Consider the following 23,208-nt stretch of genomic DNA (forward strand, 5'->3'; position numbering starts at 1 on the left):
TAATTTTATTTGCTTCTATATGATACCCTATCATCCTTCTAAATTCCAGTGAATAAAAGCCTAATCGCTCCATTCGTCCATCATGACAGTCCCGCCATCCCAGGAATTAACCTCGTGAAACTAGTTGCACTCCCTCAATAGCAAGAATGTCCTTCCTCAAATTAGCATTCCAAAACTGCACACAATACTCCAGGTGTGGTCTACCAGACCCCTGTATAATGGCAAAAGGACCTCTTTACTCCAATACTTAACTCCTCTCGTTATGAAGGCCAACATGCCATTAGCTTTCTTCCCTGCCTGTTTACCTGCATGCTTACGTATAGTGACGGATGTACAAGGACACAAAAGTCTCGTTGTACTTCCCCTTTTCCTAACCAGACAGCATTCAGATAATAATCTGCCTTGCTGTTCTTGCCACCAAAGTGGACAACCTCACATTTATCCACATTATACTGCATCTGCCATGTATCAGCCCACACACCCAACCTGTCCAAATCACCCTGCATCCTCATAGCATCCTCTTCACAGTTCACACTGCCACCCAGCTTTGTGTCGTCTGCAAATTTGCAAATGCTATTTTTAATTCCTTCATCTAAATCATTAAGGTATATTGTAAATAGCTGCAGTCCCAGCACCGAGCCTTGCGGCACCTTGATGTCTCTGCCTGCCATCCTGAAAGGGACCTGTTGATCCCTACTCTTTGTTTCCTGTCTGCCAACCAATTTTCTGTCCATGTCAATACCCCACCCCCAATACCATGTGCTCAAATTTTGCCCACTAATCTCCAGTGTGGGACCTTATCAAAGGCTTTCTGAGTCCAAGTACCCTACATCTACTGGCCCTCCCTTGTCCATTTTACTTCTTACATCCTCAAAAAATTCCAGAAGATTTGTCAAGCATGATTTCCCCTTCGTAAATCCATGCTGACTTGGACCGATCCTGTTACTGCTATCCAAAAGCGCCGCTATTACATCTTTGATAATCAACTCCAGCATCTTCCCCACCACTGATGTCAGGCTAGCTGGTCTATAATTCCCTGCTTTCTTAAAAAGTGGAATAACATTAGCTACCCTCCAACCCACAGGAACTGATCCAGAATCTATAGAACAATGGAAAATGATCACCAACGCATCCACTATTTCACTACTTCACCGCCATTCAATATGATCATGCCTGATCATCCACAATCAGTACCCCGTTTCTGCCTTCCTGCCATGTCCCCTGACTCAGCTATATTTAAGAGCTCTAAGTCTCTCTTGTTAGCATCAAGTGAATTGGCCTCCACTGCCCTCTGAGGCAGAGAATTCCACAGATTCACAACTCTCTGTGAGAAAAAGATTTTCCTCATCTTGTTCTAAATGGCCTACCCCTAATTCTTAAACTATGGCCCCTGATTCTGGATTCCCCCAACATTGGGAACGTTTCCTGCCTCTAGCGTGTCCAATCCCTTAATAATCTTATCCGTTTCATTACGATCCCTTCTCATCCTAAATTCCATAGTATACAAGCCCAGCCACTCCATTCTATCAACATATGACAGTCCCACCATCTCGGGAACAATGGAAAATGATCACCAATGCGTCCACGATTTCCAGCGCCACCTCCTTAAGTACCCTGGGATGGAGATCATCAGGCCCTGAGGATTTATCAGTCTTCAGTCCTATCAGTCCACCCAACACACATTTCCTGCCTAATGTGCATTTCCCTCAGTTCCTCCATCACCCTAGATCCTCTGGCCACCAGTACATCAGGCGGATTGTTTGTGTCCTCCTTAGTGAAGACGGATCCAAAGTACCTGTTCAACTTGTCTGCCATTTCCTTGTTCCCATAATAAATTTACCTTTTTCAGTCTTCAATGGCCCAACTTTGTTCTTTACTAATTTTTTCCTCTTCACATACCTAAAGAAGCTTTACTATCCTCCTTTATATTCTTGGTTAGCTGACCTTCGTACCTCATCTTTTCTCCCCTATTGCCTTTTTAGGTATCTTCCGTTATCTCTTTAAAAGTTACCCAATCTTCTGGCTTCCCGTTCATCTTTACTAAGTTTTACTTCTTCTCTTATATTTCTATACTGTCCCTGACTTCCCTTGTCAGCCACAGTCGCCTCTTACTCCCCTTAGAACCTTTCTTCATCTTTGGAATGAACTGATCCTGCACCTTCTATATTATTCCCAGAAATACATGCCATTGTTGTTCCACTGTCATCCCTGCTGGGGTATCTTTCCAGTCAACTTTGGCCAGCTCCTCCCTCATGGCTCCATAGTCCCCTTTGCTCAAATGTAATGCAGACACCTCCGATTTATCCTTTTCACTCTCAAATTGTAGATTAAAACTTATAATATTATGGTCACTACCTTCTAATGGCTCCTTTACCTCTAATTCCCTTCTCAAATCCAATTCATTACACAACACTAAATCCAGAATTGCCTTCTCCGTAGCAGGCTCCAGTGCAAGTGACTCTAAGAATCCATCAACTCGCACCCTATATCTAGGCTACTGTTTGGGGGCGTGAAGATAACTCCCTTTAGGGTCTTTTTACCCCTACGATTCCTCAGTTCTATCCATACTGACTACATACTGACTCTACATCTCCTGATTCTATGTCAGAGCTACACCACCCCCTCTGCTCACCTGTCTGTCTCTTCGATAGGATGTATACCCCTGAATATTCAGTACCCAGCCCTGGTCCTCTTGCAGCCATGTCTCTGTAATTCCCACAACATCATACTTGCTAATTTTTAACTGAGCCTCAAGCTCAGCCACATTATTTCTTATACTTCACGCATTCATATACAACCTCGGTATTCACCTCCCCTCTCACACCAGTCATTATTGGCCCTGACCTTACTCTCTTATCCCTTCTCAAACTTTCCTTCCCATTAATTCGGGAGTCTTTTGTAACTTTTCCTGTACTAACTTCCCCTTTAACTCCATCTTTATACTGCAGACCATCAGGCCCTGAGAACTTAAGAAGGTTGAAGCAATCATGAATCCAAACTCTGTAAGCCTTATGAATTGTCTGATCCAATTTATACACAGCATATCACTTAGAACCTGACCTAAGCTTCGAGCAACACATTCCCTCCAGATTTCCTACATCCAATCTCTCAGCTTGTGTACAGCAGAGGTTCATGCCTGGTGACCTTAAAAATGACTATTGCGATGCTGTCTGGTTACCATTTCTTGGTAATCATTTTTGACTCATCCAAAACTTTCCATTCCGATTTAAGCTCTCAATAATCATATCCCCCAATGAACTTCAATATTGCTTTCTAATATTATCTGAATGGTGGCCGATTAGGAAAAGGGGAGATGCAACGAGACCTGGGTGTCATGGTACACCAGTCATTGAAAGTAGGCATGCAGGCAGTGAAGAAAGCGAATGGTATGTTAGCATTCATAGCAAAAGGATTTGAGTATAGGAGCAGGGAGGTTCTACTGCAGTTGTACAGGATCTTGGTGAGACCACACCTGAAGTATTGCGTACAGTTTTGGTCTCCTAATCTGAGGAAATACATTCTTGCCATAGAGGGAGTACAGAGAAGGTTCAACAGACTAATTCCTGGGATGGCAGGACTTTCATATGAAGAAAGACTGGATAGACTTGGCTTGTACTCGCTAGAATTTAGAAGATTGACGGGGGGGGATCTTATAGAAACGTACAAAATTCTTAAGGGGTTGGACAGGCTAGATGCAGGAAGATTCCCGATGTTGGGGAAGTCCAGAACAAGGGGTCACAGTTTAAGGATAAGGGGAAGTCTTTTAGGACTGAGATGAGAAAATCATTTTTTTACACATTCTATGCCACAGAAGGTAGTTGAGGCCAGTTCATTGGCGATATTTAAGACGGAGTTAGATGTGGCCCTTGTGGCTAAAGGGATCGGGGGTATGGAGAGAAGGCAGGTCCAGGATACAGAGTTGGATGATCAGCCATGATCATATTGAATGGCGGTGTAGGCTCGAAGGGCCGAATGGCCTACTCCTGCACCCATTTTCTATGTTTCTATGTTTCTAATCATTCAACATCCAGTGTACCATTTTCACCCTCGCATTTAAACTGTCTCATTACCTCACGTTTTGCCATCACTGGAATTCATGGATTCTCTACATTTCTCCAACCTTGGACTGTCAGACCCAAGCACTCCCCTACATATTTAAGAAAACATTCCCTCAAGAAGTAAGAGCTGCTATTTTCTGGCTTTAAATACACAATTAATTATAATGAACCGTGAAGTTCAGTCATTTGAATCGCAAAAAAATCCAATAATTATACCGCATTTATATAACAAAGAGCAGATTTTCTTAAAATTTCACTGCATTGAAATTTTAAAACATCAAATTCAAGGGCAATACATACTCACGTGGATAAGATATGAAAATTGTAATTTTCTAAATGCTTTAGACGAATTAATGAATTACTGTAAAATGTTCTTACAGTGGATGCAGCTTGTTAACAGTGTCATCATCCTGAGTTCTCTGCAAGTCCGAACGTATTTTTCTTATCAAAGGAGTACAATATCCTTTGGCAATATCCAATTTCTCAGCCTTGGTAATTCCATATTCCTAAAAAAAGAGATTAATCATCACTAAGGAACATTTGTTATTCAGTTAAAAATGAACAGGTCTGTTGATACATAGTCTGCATAGTATATTTTAGGAAACCAAGCCAGATGGTAACCACCAATCTTCAAAGATCAAAAAGCACTTCACACTCATCAGGAGAATTCCAAACTTGCCAGTGTGGATTGATGCAAGGGCTTTGTCCGTTAACCATTGTTTCTAACCTTTGTCACTTACTGCCTATTACACCCACTTCACCTGTGCCCACCTATTACTTGTCAGTCTGAAGAATTGTCCCAACCCAAAATGACATCCCAACCCAAAATGACATCTATCCTGGTCTTCCACAGATGGTGCCTGACCTCTCATTCTTAAGGGGTTGGACAGGCTAGATGCAGGAAGATTGTTCCCGATGTTAGGGAAGTCCAGGACAAGGGGTCACAGCTTAAGGATAAGGGGGAAATCCTTTAAAACTGAGATGAGAAGAACGTTTTTCACACAGAGAGTGGTGAATCTCTGGAACTCTCTGCCACAGAGGGTAGTTGAGGCCAGTTCATTGGCTATATTTAAGAGGGAGTTAGATGTGGCCCTTGTGACTAATGGGATCAGGGGGTATGGAGAGAAGGCAGGTACGGGATACTGAGTTGGATGATCAGCCATGATCATATTGAATGGTGGTGCAGGCTCGAAGGGCCGAATGGCCTACTCCTGCACCTAATTTCTATGTTTCTATAAGCCAAGGGTGTAGTCATGATCTCCCAATCTACTTCATTGCAGCCCTTGCACTTGAAAAAAAAACTGCACTCTCTGTAACTGTAATGCCATCACGTTCAAACACTATATTCTGCACTCTGGTATTTTTTATCTTTGCAACACTTGCTGTACTTATATATGGCTTAATTGTACACATGTAAAACATGATTTGACTGGATAGCATGCCAAATAAGTTTATCACTCTATCTCGGAACATGTGACAATAAAACAATAACAGTAGTGCAACCTCCAACACACATCACATATGCCAACTATTCTTAAAGGTAGTCATTTATGTGGGCAAACACACCATCAAACGTACGCATAGAGCGATCTCATGTCTTGTTAAAAGCCCAAATTAGAAAAAAAGTTATTACAAGTATTTTATGTAAGGTATTAACCTCTATAAGTTCAGTAAAATGTTGCTCATTACCTGAGGTATAACAATGTCAGCCAACGACTTTGATAATTGATACAGTTCCATCATATCATTCAGTTTTAGGGAACTATTGTGTTGAACATCATATTTAATACAGTCATAAATATCAGGAATTTTACTTATATCATAACGACCATTCTTCATTTTAACATCTTTTTCTAATTTAGCCCATCTTCTAAGCATCAGTTCAAGTGATTCACTATGATAAAGCTGAATGTCTGTAAATACAAAGAAAGCATTTATTCCTTTCTTGATTAAAAGAAAAATACTAGCTTCTAATGATTTTGAACAACGCTGAATATAAGCTGTAACTATAATTTGTTCACAGGATATGTATGTCACCAACAACACCAACATGCATTTTCCATCCCTAATTGTCCCTGTGATGGGGAAACAGTTAGGAGCCAATCACACCAATGGGTGTGGAATCGCATACAGTCGAGAGCAACAAGACAACCATTTTTTCCTTTAACGACACGGGCAAATTAAAGTGTTTTTTTTTTACAAGAACACTGGATTGTTGCCATTACCAAGATCGATTGTTTTTTTTAAATCCCCAAAAATAAAAACAAAAAATGCTGGAAAAACAGATTATCTGTGGGAAGAGAAAGAGGGTGAATATTTTCTGTCCAATATCTTTGCCTCGTTCTAAACTCGCTGCCTGATCTGCACTTCGATTTTATTTTGTAATTCTTGTATCCATGTTAGGATTTTTATTTACTGATAAATATTTCATATTTCTGTCTTCAGCCACCCATGTCATTCCAAAGAAGCACAACACAAGTATGAAGTACAAATTTTCATCTTCCAAACGGCAAACAACAACGTACAGAAATTTAAACTAGTTTCAACAATTTAAAATAGGCTTTATCTTACATTTGAGGAAGGGGAGGAGACCAGCAACAGAATTGGGAGAAGTCTTTCTTCCCCCGGGGTCAGACTCCCCACATCCCATTTCTTTTTGGCATGGAGGAGACCCATACAGAGAGGGTCGGAGGCGGAGTGGGAGGGGGAGTTTTGACTCTTTATTTACAAACTCATCTGCACATTACTTACATCTACATGTATAATCTCTCCTAGGTTCCAATCCATCACATATTTTCCCTTTTTGCGGATTGGGGGGAGATGGGAAGATGTGGCTAGTAGTGGGGTCACGTTGGATGCTTCTGGTGGGGTGAAAGGTGAGGACCCCGGCCCTTTTGCTCTGCAACATAAAAACCCCCGATTTTTCATTTTGTGGATCATCCGGGACTAGGAAAAATTAGAAATATCAACCTGAAACGTTTATTTTGTTTCACTCGGCACGGATGCCGCCCACACTGCAGACATTTTCCAGCATTTCCTGTTTATATTTTAGATTTTCACATATCTGAAATATTTTGTCTTTGGATGGATCCCTTTCTACTTTCCTCTATTATGGATACTTAAATTTCACTCAAACTCTCTCTTGGTTAGCCAATCTATTATCCTTTCAGATCCTTATCCAGATACCGTATACCCCAAGTTTTGTCATGAATCTACAAAGTGATATATAATCAAATGATTTGTATTACATATCTTACACTTTTACTATTACTGGTACACTTTATCAAATTTCCTAATTGCTTTTTGACATCAGTCCGTATCATTTATTTCCCTTTTTGTCATCCTCCCTTTAACTGTCACCATAGAAACGAAATATCTTACCAGCTGATTTATGGTGTTCCATCCTCTGCCTAATCTGTGACGTCAAGCTCTGGATCAATGTGTAGACCTTATCACAGGTTTTAACAGGATTTTTGATTAACTGCATTGACTTAATTATAGAACTGTTTTTTGTTGGAGCAAGCTGGAAAAATATTAAAGAAAGAAAATTATTGCCATAGACCTTGTAGTTCAAAGTTAAAAAACACTAACATCTGATAAAACCATTGAAGAGTGAAACGTTGAGAATGAGAGGGAAAGTCCAAAACAGAAAGGAATACAAATAAGAGTATTTATTTCTAATCACTGGCATTCAAAAGATATCTTTCTAATATCACAGGTGTGCAAAAGACATTCATGACATTGACTCGCTATGTCAACCATTCACACGAAAATAAACTTGTACTTTCCACTTTTTAAATATGTCAGAGGGATCTTGCATCTGGAAAACTACCCTAAACTAAATATCAAAAATTGACAAATTTTCTTCAAAATATGATCACTCCATGGAAATAAACTTCACAACAAAGTGGTTGAAAAAAAGTCCACAGCAGAATAGAATGTACCTTTTATGCTGGTCTAAACTGGGACTGCTTTCACATGAGTGCTCTTCAATTTGTATTCAAGTGGTTAGTGGAACACAAAGCCTTTATGTGCAAATCAAGACCAAAGCAATTTTTCCAGAAGAATCTAGATAACCCATTCAGGCTTAAGGATAACATAAATGTAAAGCGCCAAAGATTCCAGCAATTAATAATAGGTTCAGGCAAGGTTGTAAGCCATTTATTTAGATCCGTCAGATTCATATAAACATAACCAGGAGTAGGAATACACCACTCATCCCCTCAAGCCTGCTGAATTATTCAATACTCAATGCTGAATTGGTAATAATCTCAACCCCATAATCTAGTTTACTAAAAGGAACCCTTAACCCATTGCTGATAAAGAATCCATCTAAATCTGCCTTTAAAATATTTAGTCTTGTAAGAAAGAGTTCCAAAATCGCACAAACCTTAAGAAAAAAACTAACACATCTTTCCATAAAATAGGCAATCTCCTAGCTTTAGAATCCCTTAGAAACATAGAAAATAGGTGCAGGAGTAGGCCATTCGGCCCTTCGAGCCTGCACCGCCATTCAATATGATCATAGCCGATCATCCAACTCAGTATCCCATCCCTGCCTTCTCTCCATACCCCCCGATTCCTTTAGCCACATCTAACTCCCTCTTAAATATAGCCAATGAACTGGCCTCAACTACCTTCTGTGGCAGAGAATTCCACAGATTCACCACTCTCTGTGTAAAAAATGATTTTCTCATCTCGGTCCTAAAAGACTTCCCTCTTATCCTTAAACTGTGACCCCTAGTTCTAGACTTCCCCAACATCGGGAATAATCTTCCTGCATCCTACCCTTAAGAATTTTGTAAGTTTCTATAAGATCCCCCCTCAATCTTCTAAATCTTACAAGAGGAAACATCCGTCCACCTCCATCCTACCATGACCCTCCAGTATGTATGTTTAAGTCATCTCCTCATTCTTATTTACCTCAGTGTAGCCTTTGACACCTGGTATGGGGAAGTCTCGAAAAGAGTAGCTGAATTCTCTTGGGATTTAATCACCATCCGAAATCTCTCAATCTCCAATTGGATTTCTTATGCAAAATCAATGAGGCTAACAAAATGCCATAGATTTATCTCAGCAGGAGTAAATAGGTGCTGGAAGCTTATAAAGATAAATTAATCAGGAATCTTTGTGAGTTATGGAGAGAAGCCAAAGTCAACCTTATTTACATGCAAAAGCCAGGGCTCCATACATATTGCCAAGAAAGGAACAGAAGAAATGTGTAGCTTTTTCTCCCCATAGTTGCATAGAGTAATCAGTAATGAAAGAGAGAGTGATTGAGGTTTCCTTGTCTATTCCAGAGTATGTATTTGACAAGAAGTTTACCAAGAGGGATTCAAAGTCTAAAATTAGGAATACATTCAGGTAAGAACAATTTTAAACATCATAGTCATAAAGCACAGAAACAGATCCTTCGGCCCAACTTGCCCATGCCGACCAAGATGCCCCATCTACACTAGTCCCACCTGCCCGTGCTTGACCAATATATCCCTCTAAATTGTACCTCCTCATCTATTCATAACTCACCCCTTCCTCACCCCACCTTCTCCAAATTTTAAAACTGAATCCTACAAAGTTTTAAGGCACCCTTCCACAAACCCTCCATCCTTAAAGTGTGCACTTTTTATTATTTCCTCTCCGTGGGACACTTTTGGATGTCTTCTAACATTATAGCCACTGTATGAATGCAAGTAGTGTTAATATAAAGAAGTATTGTTACATTTTTAGGAAGGGCAATAGCATACACATTTCAGTCTATTGTCAGTCTTCAGATTTAACTAAATATTAATGTAGGAAAATGCTATCAATATATCAAAATTTGGTTTTTGGATATCAAAATAGTATTTAAGTTCACATACACATGATTACAGAAGAATATAGCTGAGAATGAAGGATGTTGTTAAATACATACCTTTTCGTAATCATCAAGGGTGAAGTCTCGGTTTTTCTGTAGAATTTCATGAAGCCGAGCTTTAACTTTCTGCTGACAACTACTCAGGGAATCACTGTCACTGTCTAACAAGCCATTCATGTTAGCACTTTTAACCATCTGCACAAGAATTGGGGTTAGCTCCCCTTCCAACGCAAGCAATCCCTGGTTACAAATAGACAACATCATTATTATACATCATTATATTACAAGACTATCCCATTCATTGTTTTTTCAAACAGTCTGTACCAAAAATCACCTCTCTCAGCACTACTTCTATCTATATAATTAAAAGTCTCATCTTGACCACTTCCTGTCTGCGCTTCATATTGATTTTAGAAAAATCAAACTATAAAACCCCAGACGCTTGGATGTGACTCTGTCACTCTGCAAGATCACGAGGGAGAGGCCACAACTCTCATTCTAAGCTGTGAATCAACTGAACTGTATCTGCAATGTATTTGCAATAAATAAATAGCAATAAGCCCTTAATGACAGTGCCATGAGTTGTTTGGCCTGCTGCCCTGCCTGTGCTTGAAACTACAATGATTTATTAGGTTCAACTGTGTTTGGAAGGAATAAATGCTTTATTAGGTCCAACTTTGTTTGGTTCAAAACTCCCGCTCATTTCGTGACTTTCGCTTAGTGGACAGGTCGCGCTGATTGTGTAATTTCCAGTGAGTGCAGAGGTCATGCTGATTGGTAAGGAAGTGCTGCTGACTGCGGATGCCCCAAAGTGAAGAGGCCATGTGAGTATTCAAGTAAGTTTACTGCCATATAGATGGTGTGCGAGTCAGTGAGTGTGTGTATGTGTGTCAGTGCGTGTGTGTTTGTGTGGGTGAGTGTCTTTGTGTGTGAGTGAGTGTCTTTGTGTGTGAGTGTCTTTGTGTGTGTGTGTCAGTGCGTGTGTGTGTGTGTGTGTGTGTGTGTGTGTGTGTGTGTGTGTGTGTGTGTGTGTGTGTGTGTGTGTGTGTGTGTGTGGGTGTGTGTGTGTGTGTGTGTGTGTGTGTGTGTGTGTGTGTGTGTGTGTGTGTGTGTGTGTGTGTGTGTGTGTGTGCACGTGCGTGCGAGTGTATGTGCGTGTGAGAGTGTGTGTGTGTGAGTGTATGTGTGAGTGCGCGCGAGTGTGTGTGTGTGTGCCCACAATGTCCATACTAGCCTCTGGAAACCAGTCCCTTCGGCCCGCAACACCCATGCTAGCGCTCCAGAAAGCACCCCACCCCAGTTTGTTTTCATATGGATTTTCTATAATTGCCGAACAGTTTATTATATCAGTATACAATCCACATGGATATAAATCATGTGCAGAGATTGATAATGATTCGCATACCATCAGTTTAAATAATTTGATAGATTAATTACAGAATATTTGCATAACGTTGGTGTATTAGATTGGTCCCAGAATGTATTTTAGGAATAATGTTCTAAGAACTTTTTAAATAGAATTAGTCTAAAAATTATGGTTCCAGTACTAACCAGAAAAAAACTTTAAAATATTGATATCTGACATAAAAACATTTTTGGTATCTCAAACCTTAGCAAAGGCTGCTGCAGTCATCTGAACTCTCCCTTCATCTGAAGCATAAATCTTCAAATCATGCCGATATGTACTGTGCAATCGGAGCAAACCACAACCAGGAAATCCTGCATAATCTCCTGAAATAACATTCAATATGCAAATACGGAAAGCAAGGCTGGAAGAATATGTGTGCAAAATAATGAACCATTTCCACATATAGCCAACAAGTACAAGACATGAACTAACAATAAACAAATGAATATGCACTTAGAACTCACAGCCTACTGATGAGGGTGGTGGAAGCAGACACAATCACTATTCTCAATGGAAAACTGGATGAGAGTTTGGTAGAAATAAACTTGCATAGCTACAGGAATGGAATAGGTGAAAAAGATTGATGCGTTTGCTTTACAAAGAGATGAATAGCATGCTGCACCATAACAATGCTATGACTATTTAAACCAGTAGGCCCTGTGGGTGTTATATTGTATAACAAGAATTGGACTTCTTGGTTAAGTACTTACAGTAGGATGGTACACAAATGATTTGCTTATGAAATGTTGAGTTTTTATTGCTGGGCATTTCAATTTCCTACCAGAGGGGTGTGGAGGTTCAGTGATTGATTTCATTCAAAACTGATTTTGATAAAGAGATTTTAGATATTACAGGAATTAATGGATATGGAGATAGGGCAGAAAAAAAATTGTTTTTGGATTGAAGATCAACCACAATCTAGCTAACTTTTAGAGCAGGCTCAAGGTCTTGAATGTCCTGCTTCTGCTCCTCTTTCTGATTTTCCTTAACAGTTACCTTTGGTGGAAGGATCAAGAATTTGCAGTTACAAAGCTAAAAATAACTATTATATTTTCTTAGACTGTGAGCGCTTTAGGTCTGAATTGCAATTCCAGGTTAGTAGTGGAAACAGATTCAGAAGCAGTATTCAAGTGATAAGTATCTGAAAGGAAATATTTTATAACCTTTTGCAGAGGGCAAGGAGGTGGATCAGGCTGAACTGCCCTTAAAAGGTATCTGTATGGACTTGACAGGCCAAATAGTTTTGTGGTTGCTGCATTTCTGCGCACATTTCCTATAGAACATAAAACAGTACGGCACAGTCACGGTCCCTTCGGCCCACAATGTTAGTGCCAGACATGGCGCCTAGCTGAACTGACCTCATCTGACTACACATGATCCATATCCATCTATCCCCTGCATTTCCATGTGCCTATCCAAAAGCCTCTTAAATGCCACTATGGTAACTGCCTCCACCAAAGATCTTATAGCGAAGCAAGATGGATTACTCTCACGCAAACGTGAGGTACGCTCATGGGCGGATTCATGGGTGATTATAGGACACATTTTAGCAACCTGACTCCGCCATCTTGTTCCGCCATCTTGTTCCGCTTTCTTGCTTATATGGTTTGCTTCCGGCCAAAGAGGTGGATCAGGCAACAGCCCTTAAAGAGATCTGTATGGACTTGACAGGGCAAATTGTTTTGTGGTTGAGAGTTCTGTGCACATTTCCTATAGAACATAAAACAGTACGGCACAGTTACGGTCCCTTCGGCCCACAATGTTAGTGCCGGACATGGCGCCTAGCTGAACTGACCTCATCTGACTACACATGATCAATATCCATCTATCCCCTGCATTTCCATGTGCCTATCCAAAAGCCTCTTAAATGCCACTATGGTAACTGCCTCCACCAAAGATCTTATAGCGAAGCAAGATGGATTACTCTCACGCAAACGTGAGGTACGCTCATGGACGGATTCATGGGTGATTATAGGACACATTTTAGCAACCTGACTCCGCCATCTTGTTCCGCCATCTTGTTCCGCTTTCTTGCTCCCGCCTTCTTGCTTCCGGCCAAAGATTGGATCCGCAGCGGGGAGAGAGAGTGCGGGGCCCGGGGCAGCGGGGAGAGAGAGTGCGGGGCAGCGGGGAGAAGGAGTGCGGGGCCCGGGGCAGCGGGGAGAGAGAGTGCAGGGCAGCGCGGCAGCAGGGAGAGAGAGTGCGGGGTCCGGGGCAGCGGGGAGAAGGAGTGCGGGGCAGCGGGGAGAAGGAGTGCGGGGTCCGAGGCAGCGGGGAGAGAGAGTGCGGGGCCCGGGGCAGCGAGGAGAGAGAGTGCGGGGCCCGGGGCGGCGAGGAGAAGGGCAGAGGAGGGGGGGCATTATAGTAAGGGGGCAGGCGAGAGAGAGCCGGGGGGAGATAAGGCCTAGTGTGTGTGAAGTTGCAGGGAGTTTTACAATGTTTCTTATTTACAATGTTTCTTATTTAATGTCCCTTGTCTAGTCTGAAATAAAGTTCATTATTGGATTAGAAGAAATATAATTGTGTGTGTTATATACATTTATATAATTTTCATGTATGTGTGTTTACAAACATTTTATTCCTTAACAAGAATCAACAGAATTATGAACTAACAGAATTATGAATCTAACGCTATATTATGCACAAAAAGTCCCCCCCTGTCAATCAACCTGCGAGTCGGGTTGGTTCCGGTTACTACAAAATCACTCAAACACTGTTTGTGAGCCATTTAAAAAGAAATGATTTAAAAAACATTAAAAAAGACAATTACCAGAATCAAATTTTATTCTTGACAAGAAGTTTGAACTGACAGATTTATGAATCTGACCCACGCAAACTGTTGCCCCGCAACATTGATTACAGTGCGAGTCGGGTCGGGTTAGGTAGGCTCAGGTTGCTAAAATGGGCATGGAAAAATGCCCATGATCCCCTCCATAGCGTACTACACGTCAGTCCATTGCATTTAGCAGGAGTAGCCTATCTTGCTTCGCTATAAGATCTTTGGCCACCACCACCACCCCAGGCAATGCGTTCCAGGCCCCCTCCACCCACTGTGTAAATAGAAATGCCCCGTTAATCTCCATTAAACTTTCTCCTTTCACCTTATGCTCTCTAGTGTTGTACATTTCCACTCTGGGAAGAAGGTTCTGAATGTCTCCCCTATCTATGCTTCTGATAAAAAAAAATCAAGTCTCCCCTCAACATCCGACGTTCCAGAGAAAACAATCCAAGTCTATCCAACATTTCTCTGTAGCATTTTGGTAAACCTCCTTTGTACCCTCTCCACAGCTCTTTCCTGGAATTGGGGGAACTGAACTGCACACAATATTCCAAATGCGGCCTAACCAAAGTCCTACAGAACTACATTGAGATGCTCGACAGCCATACTCCACATTTCAATCAGCAATGTAGCTGTTGCATGTCAAGTACATTATCTAGCCACTGGATGGCTCCATAAGCAAACATTTTTTGAGAACTGATATTTTACTGATTATATGGAATGTGGATGTGACCTGGCCTGCCTAGTATTTCTCATCCCTAATTGGCCTTGGAAAGATGGAGATGAGTCACCTATACTGCTGAAGTACTCTCACAATGCTGTTTGGTAGGGATTTTGGGATTGAGACCAAGCATGGTAAAAGCCAGAGGTTTGGAAATTGCTGGCAGAGTAGGCTAGATCTGTAACTGCAACACATATTATACACATTGTTAACACAGTGCACTGTTAGTGGAGGCAGAAAATGAATGGTTAAGTTGGTGGATGGGATAGCCAATCATGTGGGTTGCATTGCCCTGGTAGTGTCCAGTTTCTTCAGTGTTGTTAGATGTCAGCTTTGTTAATTTCAAAGCGACTTGATCTGTGAGAAAGTCGAAATAAAATGTGCAGATGTTAGAAACCTATAATTAAAACAGAAAATGTTGGAAATACTCGAGAGGTCAGGCTGCATCTGTGGGAAATGAAACAGAGTTAATATTTCAGGTCAAAGACCCGGCGTCGGAGCTGGGAATAGAATGAAAGAAGCTTCTTAAGCTGCAGAAAGGATGAGGAGAAGGGATGTCTGTGGTTGGGTAAAGGCGCGGTTGTGTAGTCAGTCGTTGATTGGGAGCAGTTAGAGAGTGAGAACACAACAAATGAATGTAGAGAAAAGAATGCAGCAGTTTAGAAATGCAGAGCAAAGTATCCACTCTTCCTAATCATGGCTTCCAGTTCCATTGTTAACAAAGCCCTTGACTGCATCTCTACCAATTCCCAAGGCCCTGCTCTTAACCCCGCTCCTCCTAGACTAAATGAGGATAGAGTTCCTCTGATAATCACCAGCCTCCACATCCAACAGATGCAATGTGAAAAGAGTAAACAAGCTTGAAAGCAAACTTAATTTGGTTGTGTTAAAAAAAAACACAGAACAATCTTGCTTAAGGTACCAAGCTTTTGTTCTTTGGAAAAATATATAAACATCCAATTCCAGTAAATGGGGATCAGGTACATTTAGGGGTATCTAGATTAAAACAAAAGAGTTTCTTAAAGAGCCATTGCACTTTGTTCATCCTCGAAGGGAAACCTTGATGAATTACCATAATCACAGAGCATGGTTCATATATGGAACAGGCTATCAGCTGAAGTGATTGAACCAGTTACAATAACAACATTTAAAAGGCATTTTAACAGGTACATGGATGGGAAAGGTTTAGAGGAATATAGATCCAATGGGACTAGCTTAGATGGGCATCTCTGTTGGCATGGACAAGTTGGGCAGAAAAACCTGTTTCCGTTCTGGATGACTATGACTCCAAGCAGATGAAGGATGCAACGTTGGTTTCTTCATGAGAAAATGGAACTTTTAAATTACAGAATAGAAGAAATGTTAGTCTGTACAAATATTGGAATTTAGCAGTCCCTTTTTTCCTGCATGAATGATAAAAATGTATTTAAAAATATGCTCTGCATGCAAAATGAGTAAAGAAATGAACTAATAAATATGTAGGTATGGCAAAACTATCACATCCCTCAGATGTCGGCGATTTTGGCAAAAACGATTTTTACTAGGCTGTACTAATTTGTTGCCTAGTAAATCATTGGACACCCGGTCGCAAAAGGTATAAAGTTTTATGGCTCAGGCCTCTGATTCCGCAACATCTCGCAGTTATGTACTTTTGATTAGATTTAACCCTATATAGAAGTTCTCTATAACGAATCGTTCTTCTTTTTAGCAGTACTTTTGCATTGTGCACTAATCAGAGAGCTGTCAACATTCTAAACCAGGATTCCAGTGACCCACTAGAAAAGTTTAAATGGGCATTTATTTACAGCATTTTTCCTTCCATGGCTGAAATTACTGTAAATGAGGAAAGAAATCATATTTTGTTTATTTGAAAATGTTTGGACCCTGTCACGCCTTAAAAATGGGCCTTTGATTCCAAGATCACAGCTTTTTTGTTATGGATGAAAATCAATAGGGAGAAGCTAAAGTATGAAATGGGCCATAACTTTTTTAATACTTACCTGAATTTGTCAAATTAACTTATTGTTATGCTTTATACATACACTGAAAGCACGACCTAGCTCTTCAGCTTGGACTCTGCCTGCTGGAGTCAGTTCTCCACCCCACTTTAACACCAGCAGTAGAGAAGGTTCTTCCTTCTTCTTTTCTGTAGGCAGTGAATGGTAGCTCATTCAGGAGATTATTTCAACTTTTGCTAGAAAATGACAAGACTTTTATTTTGCAAATGCTGACTTACTAAATGAGGAAAGATTATATTTGTTTTGAAATGTGACCCTGTCACGCAAATAATTGTTGTTATGGATGAAAAGATTAAGAAGTAAATATAGGTTTTGATTTACCTTGTCCTCCTGGATACATACACCTGAAAGCACGACCTAGCTCTTCAGCTTGGACTCTGCCTGCTGGAGTCAGTTCTCCACCCCACTTTAACACCAGCAGTAGAGAAGGTTCTTCCTTCTTCTTTTCTGTAGGCAGTGAATGGTAGCTCATTCAGGATTATTTCAAGCTAACACCATTCTCTTCAAATAAAATCCAGAAGGCGACGTTTTTTAAATTAAGTAGAAAACTAACACTAACACCATCCCAAAAAGTTTTTTTTTTAAAAAACAATCCCAAAAGTTTAATGCTAATTGCTGAAGAAGCAGCTTAGATTATGTGCCCAACTCCATGACCTGCGATGATCTCACAACTTTGACTTGGAGGTGACACCCTAGACATGGTTGATCGTAAATATAAGTCTCTTCCATTTGAATAATAAAGGATCATAACTAGACACCGTACGCTGTTTCCTTTCACAGGGAACTGTTGCTAACCTAATTTTACAAGTGATTTGACTGGAGTATTAATTATAGCTATTTAGTCATTGTTATAAAGTGATGCCTATAGCTAACAGTTCCATATATGTGTATAGAAGACAGCTTTATAAAGTTCACACACAATAATCAAACAATGTAGTTAAAGTAGTTTCAGAAAGCCACAAGAATAAAATAAAAATTACGTTTGAATGCCTACCATCTTCTTCGCTTGAAGTCTTTGGACACCCAAGAGGCAGATATGTCAATTGAACTTTACGGTTTATTCCAGAAAAGTGGCCATACCTGTTAACATTTTTTTAAATTAAAAACTAGCAGAAAGCTGGGAAGCATGAAACATCACCCATTTGCACAGCAATAAAAGAAAACATCCAGAAGTGTTTAACAACAGAATAATCAGACATAAATTGACAGTGAGCTGAAAAATCGCATGGGAACTGTTTTCTTTGTCAGAGGCAAAGCAAGGGAGATATAATATACATATCGCAAGGCCACTCATTAATCACTTCCACACGAAAGGCAATCGGGTATGTTCTGTGTAAAAGCTACTGATGAATTGGTGTTTTCATTATATTCCAGTTCAGGAAGAGTGCAGAAATCCCAGTCAAAAGTGGTTAAAGGAGATTGAAGGACAGTCAGGATCTAATTGGGAATTTCTCCCTGATCATTAAGTCAATGGAGGAATATTGAAGCATTGACGTCAAAATGCCTGTGACCACGTGGGTTTCTTCTGGGTGCTCCGTTTCCTCCCTCATCACACAGATACACAGGTTTGTAGGGTAAATGGCCTCTAAAAATTGTCCTGAGAGTTAAGAGAGTGGATAAGAAAGTGAGATAACACAGAACTAGTGTGAACAGGTGATCTATGATCAGCAAGGGCTCGATGGACTGATGGGCCCGTTTCCATGTTGTATCTTTCAATTCAATCAGTAATTTTTATGACTGTGAATTATTCAATTATTTAAAAATGTTTTTTAAGTATCTGAAGACTTAGCGGATTATAAAACCCATTAGGACTTTTCATGTTTGAGAAAGTACTGTTGAATCCCTGAGCCAAGATCAAACCCTCCAGATCATCTCAATGCCAGCCAGAGACCAAAAGGCTCCCTCCTGACTTCACAAGCATAGCTTAAAGAGAGGACTTTGCATGTTCCCAAACTAGACAAGGATCAAAATTGTTGCATTTTCCCAAACTAGACAAGGATCAAAACCAAATACATGAGATACACTGGAATTTCTAGGTGCATATTCTTTCAAGTGTTTATTTACGTTTTATGTAATCGTTAAAGCATAATCATTTATTGTAGAATAGAATTTATCTTGTACTTACATCTCAAGCACTGTTTTAAGTTGTTCAAGTTTTGCTTTACTTTCTTCTATTTCTGAATCATTATTCTGCCCCAATTCTGCCAAAAGATGCCTCGCTATATCTAAGACTTCCTGAAAAAAAATAGGAAAATTGTTTTAGAATATTTGTTAGATTAATTACAGTTTATACATGTAAATATACAGACACAAGAATCAAACTGGGGCATCATAAGGCACTCAACTATTTGTAGTCTAAAATGATGCAGAATTGGCAAAATCATGACCACAGCCACATTCAGTTCTGGATCATCTTGACAATGAAACACAATGGCGTAGCGGAAGAGATGCTGCCTTGTAACTCCAGCGACCAGTGCTTGTTCCTAACCACGGGTCCTGTCTCTGTGGAGTTTATACATTCTCCCTGTGACCCCAAGAGTTTTCTGCGGTGCTCCAGTTTCCTCTCATATTATCTCAGATAATCCATTATACATTATTTATTCTTTGTACAACATTAATCCAATAATAATGTCATATGATAACAGGATGTCAATGATAATTCTAGAACTGAAGAAGCGTCTCGACCCAAAAAGTCACCCGTTCCTTCATTCCAAAGATGCTGCCTGTTCTGCTGAATTACTCCAGCATTTTGGGTCTACCTTCGATTTAAACTAGCATCTGCAGTTCTTTCTTATATACTTCTAGAACTAGCAGTCATTGAGTAAAAACTATTGCACACTTCAGGCAAAGAAGTCATCAGTCTTTGAAACCCTCTTCCTCAAAGGGTAGCAACTGAATACCTGTAAGAATAATTGAGATTGATAAGACAATTTTAAACAATTAAGGGGGTTAGCAGTATGGCAAAGTCCACTTTGTCTTTTACTCAGGATTTCAGCATCTACAGTTCTTTGTACCTCAAGAGTTCATGTTCACAAGTTATAAGTGTAGAATTAGGCCATTCGGACTATCGAGTCTACTCCGCCATTCAATCATGGCTGATCTCTACCACCTGATCCCATTTTCCTGCCTTCTCCCCATAACCTCTCTCCTGAAGGCCACGCCCCTTCCGGAGGGACTATAAAACCCAGAAGTGTTGAGTGCCTCAGTCAGTGATAGGGTCATGTCTCTCAATCTAAGCTGTGAATAACACTGAACACATGTCTACTAAACTGTGAGTGGTTTTACTGACCTGTCAGTGCTCTTAATGTGGTTTGAAAATATAGTTTGGAAATGCTAAAGCTGTGTTGCCTTTGGTTTGGAAATGCTAAAGCTGTGTTGCTTTTGGTTTGGAAATGTTAAAGCTGTGTTGTCTAATTAAAGTTGCCTTGACAAATTAAAGTTGCCTTGCCAAATTAAAGTTGCCTTGCCTTCTATATAATTAAGTCTAATCTTGACCCTGCTTGCGCTTTATATTGATTTTAGAAAAAATGCTACCACATACAGCTGTGATTTTTGGCCATCTTACTCAGTCCCCCTCTGCTCATCAGGTGCCGAGGAATTTTCCCATCGATGAAAAATAAAACAGTTATTAGTGTTTTTTTTTTTTAATGTTGAGACTCTCTCTCCTGTCAATCACGCCATGAAGGCCACGCCCCTTCTGGTGGGACGGGAGGAGGGACTATGAAACCCAGAAGTGTGGGCATGGCTTAGTCTCTGCAAGATGGAGGAGGGAGAGGTCAGGACTCGCTGTCTTTAGTGGCCTAGCACCCTGCTTGAAATGGTATGAAACTGCACTTGAATTTGGTGGCCTTGCATCCTGCTTGAAGTGGTAAGAAACTGCACTTGAATTTGGTGGCCTTGCACCCTGCTTGAAATGGAATTTCAAGGAAAAGCCGTGAGTCAACTGCCAGCCCACCAGCTGTGAGTGAGTGAGCTGCCAGCACAACAGGCTTGAGTAACTGAGCCGCCAGCCCAAGAATCCATTCGGCCCACAGTCCACACTAGCCCTCTAGAAACCAGTCCCTTCAGTCCACAACCCCCATACTAGCACTCCAGAACCCCCCCCACCCAATTCCCCACTGGCCACCAATATTGGAATTGTTGGAGAGGTGGAATATTGCGACCAGCCCTCCCGTGTGATACTTAGTCTAGTATTATACTAGAAATTTAAGGAGAAAAAGTTACCTGTAGCTGCTTTGGCTTCTTCAGCTTTATTTTTCCTGCTTTGTATCCATTATATTTTTCAAAGAGATCAAAAAATCTAACAGGAATGAGAAAAGAGGAGAAACAATACAGTAAAAGAGCAAGCCACATGTTTATGTTAATTAAAAGGTATAAACCAAAAGACATGCCACAGCAAAACTGGATTTGACCTGCATCTGATGGAGTAAATGGAAATTTTGTTCTGTTGCCACATCAGATGTCACCAAAAAGCATTAGACGACAACTTGTGTCTTCAGATACCAGTTGTTGACCAAACTCATAACCACCACAGAGCTGAAAACAAACTGGAGGCCCTGGTGGTTGGTTGCTGGGGAGTTACAGCTCTGCTGTACAGTTGAAAATATCTCAAAGTTTGTGCAGAAATGTTTTAATATGCAACCAGTGTATAAAATGCAGGACAATTTCTGGGCTTATGTCTTCCACACAGAGACACCAGGGGAAATTCTAAACATGAAACATATCAGTTTCTCCTCTGATTTTTGGTCCAACAAGGTGGACAGGTATGCAGAACTTTGTTCTGTGAGCAAGTATTAATGGGAGTCATGTAGGAATTGGCAATCGTAAGAAATGATTTAGAGTTCTCTAGAATTTTTTTTTTCATTTACTCAAAGTAAAAAGTCAATTGTATAAGTAGTTTTAATGGAATTAAAACCGATCTGGCCTCGGTAAAGTGGAACCAAAGCTTGGCAGGTAAAACAGTAATTGAACAATGAGAGGGTTTTAAAAGGTGGAAGTGTTTCACCAATAGTAGAAATAGAAAACACTCAATACATTCCGCAGGTTAGGAAGTACCTGTGAAAAGAGAAAGATTTCAGGTCAGAAACCCTTTATCAGAACTATCTTGGATACAACTCCTAGCATCCATCCAGCCAACTGAGACAAAAGCACAATGGATAACCAACAGCTGGTCACAGGAGTGGAAGACAACCACATCTCCATTACACAGCTGCATCTCTTCACCAGATAAACGCTGTCCAGGGCCTGACCTCCCCAGAGGAGCATGGGTGAAGCTCAACAGACTTCGTACTGGAGTTGGGCGTTTCAATGCCAGCACGTGGAGATGGGGGCTCCACCAGAGCCCAGCCTGTGAATGCGGAGCGGTACATCAGACACCCAACCATGTCAGCTCTACCACCCACCAAATGGAGCTCGGGGACTGGCAGACATTGACATAGAGACAACAACTGGGCTGATCAACACCCGGCTTAATATCTAACTATGCCTTTAGTTTATGTTTCATTCGCAAGAAGAAGCTCTTGGTCAAGGATCTTCACGCCAAAATGTTAGCTCTGTTCCATTTTAGACAATAGACAATATGTGCAGTAGTAGGCCATTTGGCCCTTCGAGCCAGCATTACCATTCAATGTGATCATGGATGATCACCCACAATCAGTACCCCAATCCTGCCTTCTTACCTTATCTCTTGACTCCGCTATCTTTAAGAGTTCTATCTAACTATCTCTTGAAAGCGTCCAGAGAATTGGCCTCCCTTCTGAGGCAGAGAATTCCACAGATTCTTAACTCTCTGGGTGAACACGTTTTTCCTCATCTCCGTTCTAAATGCCTTGCCCATTATTTTTAAACTGTGGCCCCTGGTTCTGGACTCCCCCAACATTGGGAACAAGTTTTGTGCGTCTCGCGTGTCCAATCTTAATAATCTTACGTTTCAATAAAATCCCCTCTCGTCCTTCTAAATTCCAGGGCATACTAGCCCAGCCGCTCCATTCTATCAACATATGACAGTCCTGCCATCCTGGGAATTAACCTTGTGAACCTACGCTGCACTCTCTCAATAGCAAGAATGTCCTTCCTCAAATTTGGAGGCCAAAACTGCTTTTAACACAATCATCCCACAGCAGCTGGTGGAGAAGTTGAAGGTGGACACTGGCACTTGCAACGGGGTCCTTAACTTTTTGACACAACGGCAGCAGACAGTCAGGGTGGGCAGTCGGACATCAAGAACCATCGCTGTGAGCACTGGCTCACCCCAAGGCTGTGTCCTAAGCCCCCTGCTGTTCAGTCTGTTTACTCATGACTGCACTGCCAGACTCAGCAATAATTATATCAATAAGTTCGCTGATGACACAACAGTGGTGGGTTTCATCAG

At 40.9% G+C, this 23,208-nt stretch overlaps 1 protein-coding gene across 12 annotated transcripts in view; it reads right to left on the reverse strand.

Annotated features, from left to right (window-relative positions):
* Positions 1-23,208, reverse strand: part of ppip5k2 (diphosphoinositol pentakisphosphate kinase 2) — a 129,886-nt gene that overhangs the window by 62,643 nt on the left and 44,035 nt on the right. For 10 of the 12 annotated variants that reach the window (XM_055633260.1, XM_055633258.1, XM_055633259.1 and 7 more), the window contains exons 13-21: positions 21,063-21,138; positions 18,964-19,073; positions 17,833-17,918; positions 17,160-17,285; positions 11,522-11,643; positions 9,970-10,152; positions 7,440-7,581; positions 5,748-5,971; positions 4,437-4,564 (exon numbers count right to left, since the gene is read on the reverse strand). In XM_055633260.1, coding sequence (XP_055489235.1) covers positions 4,437-4,564; positions 5,748-5,971; positions 7,440-7,581; positions 9,970-10,152; positions 11,522-11,643; positions 17,160-17,285; positions 17,833-17,918; positions 18,964-19,073; positions 21,063-21,138 — 1,197 coding nt within the window. The remainder of the gene's footprint in view (positions 1-4,436; positions 4,565-5,747; positions 5,972-7,439; positions 7,582-9,969; positions 10,153-11,521; positions 11,644-17,159; positions 17,286-17,832; positions 17,919-18,963; positions 19,074-21,062; positions 21,139-23,208) is intronic. The other 2 variants (XM_055633254.1, XM_055633251.1) reach the window with 1 other exon arrangement.

Source organism: Leucoraja erinacea, chromosome 3 (assembly GCF_028641065.1).
Source record: "Leucoraja erinacea ecotype New England chromosome 3, Leri_hhj_1, whole genome shotgun sequence".
Classification (NCBI taxonomy): Eukaryota; Metazoa; Chordata; class Chondrichthyes; order Rajiformes; family Rajidae; genus Leucoraja; species Leucoraja erinaceus.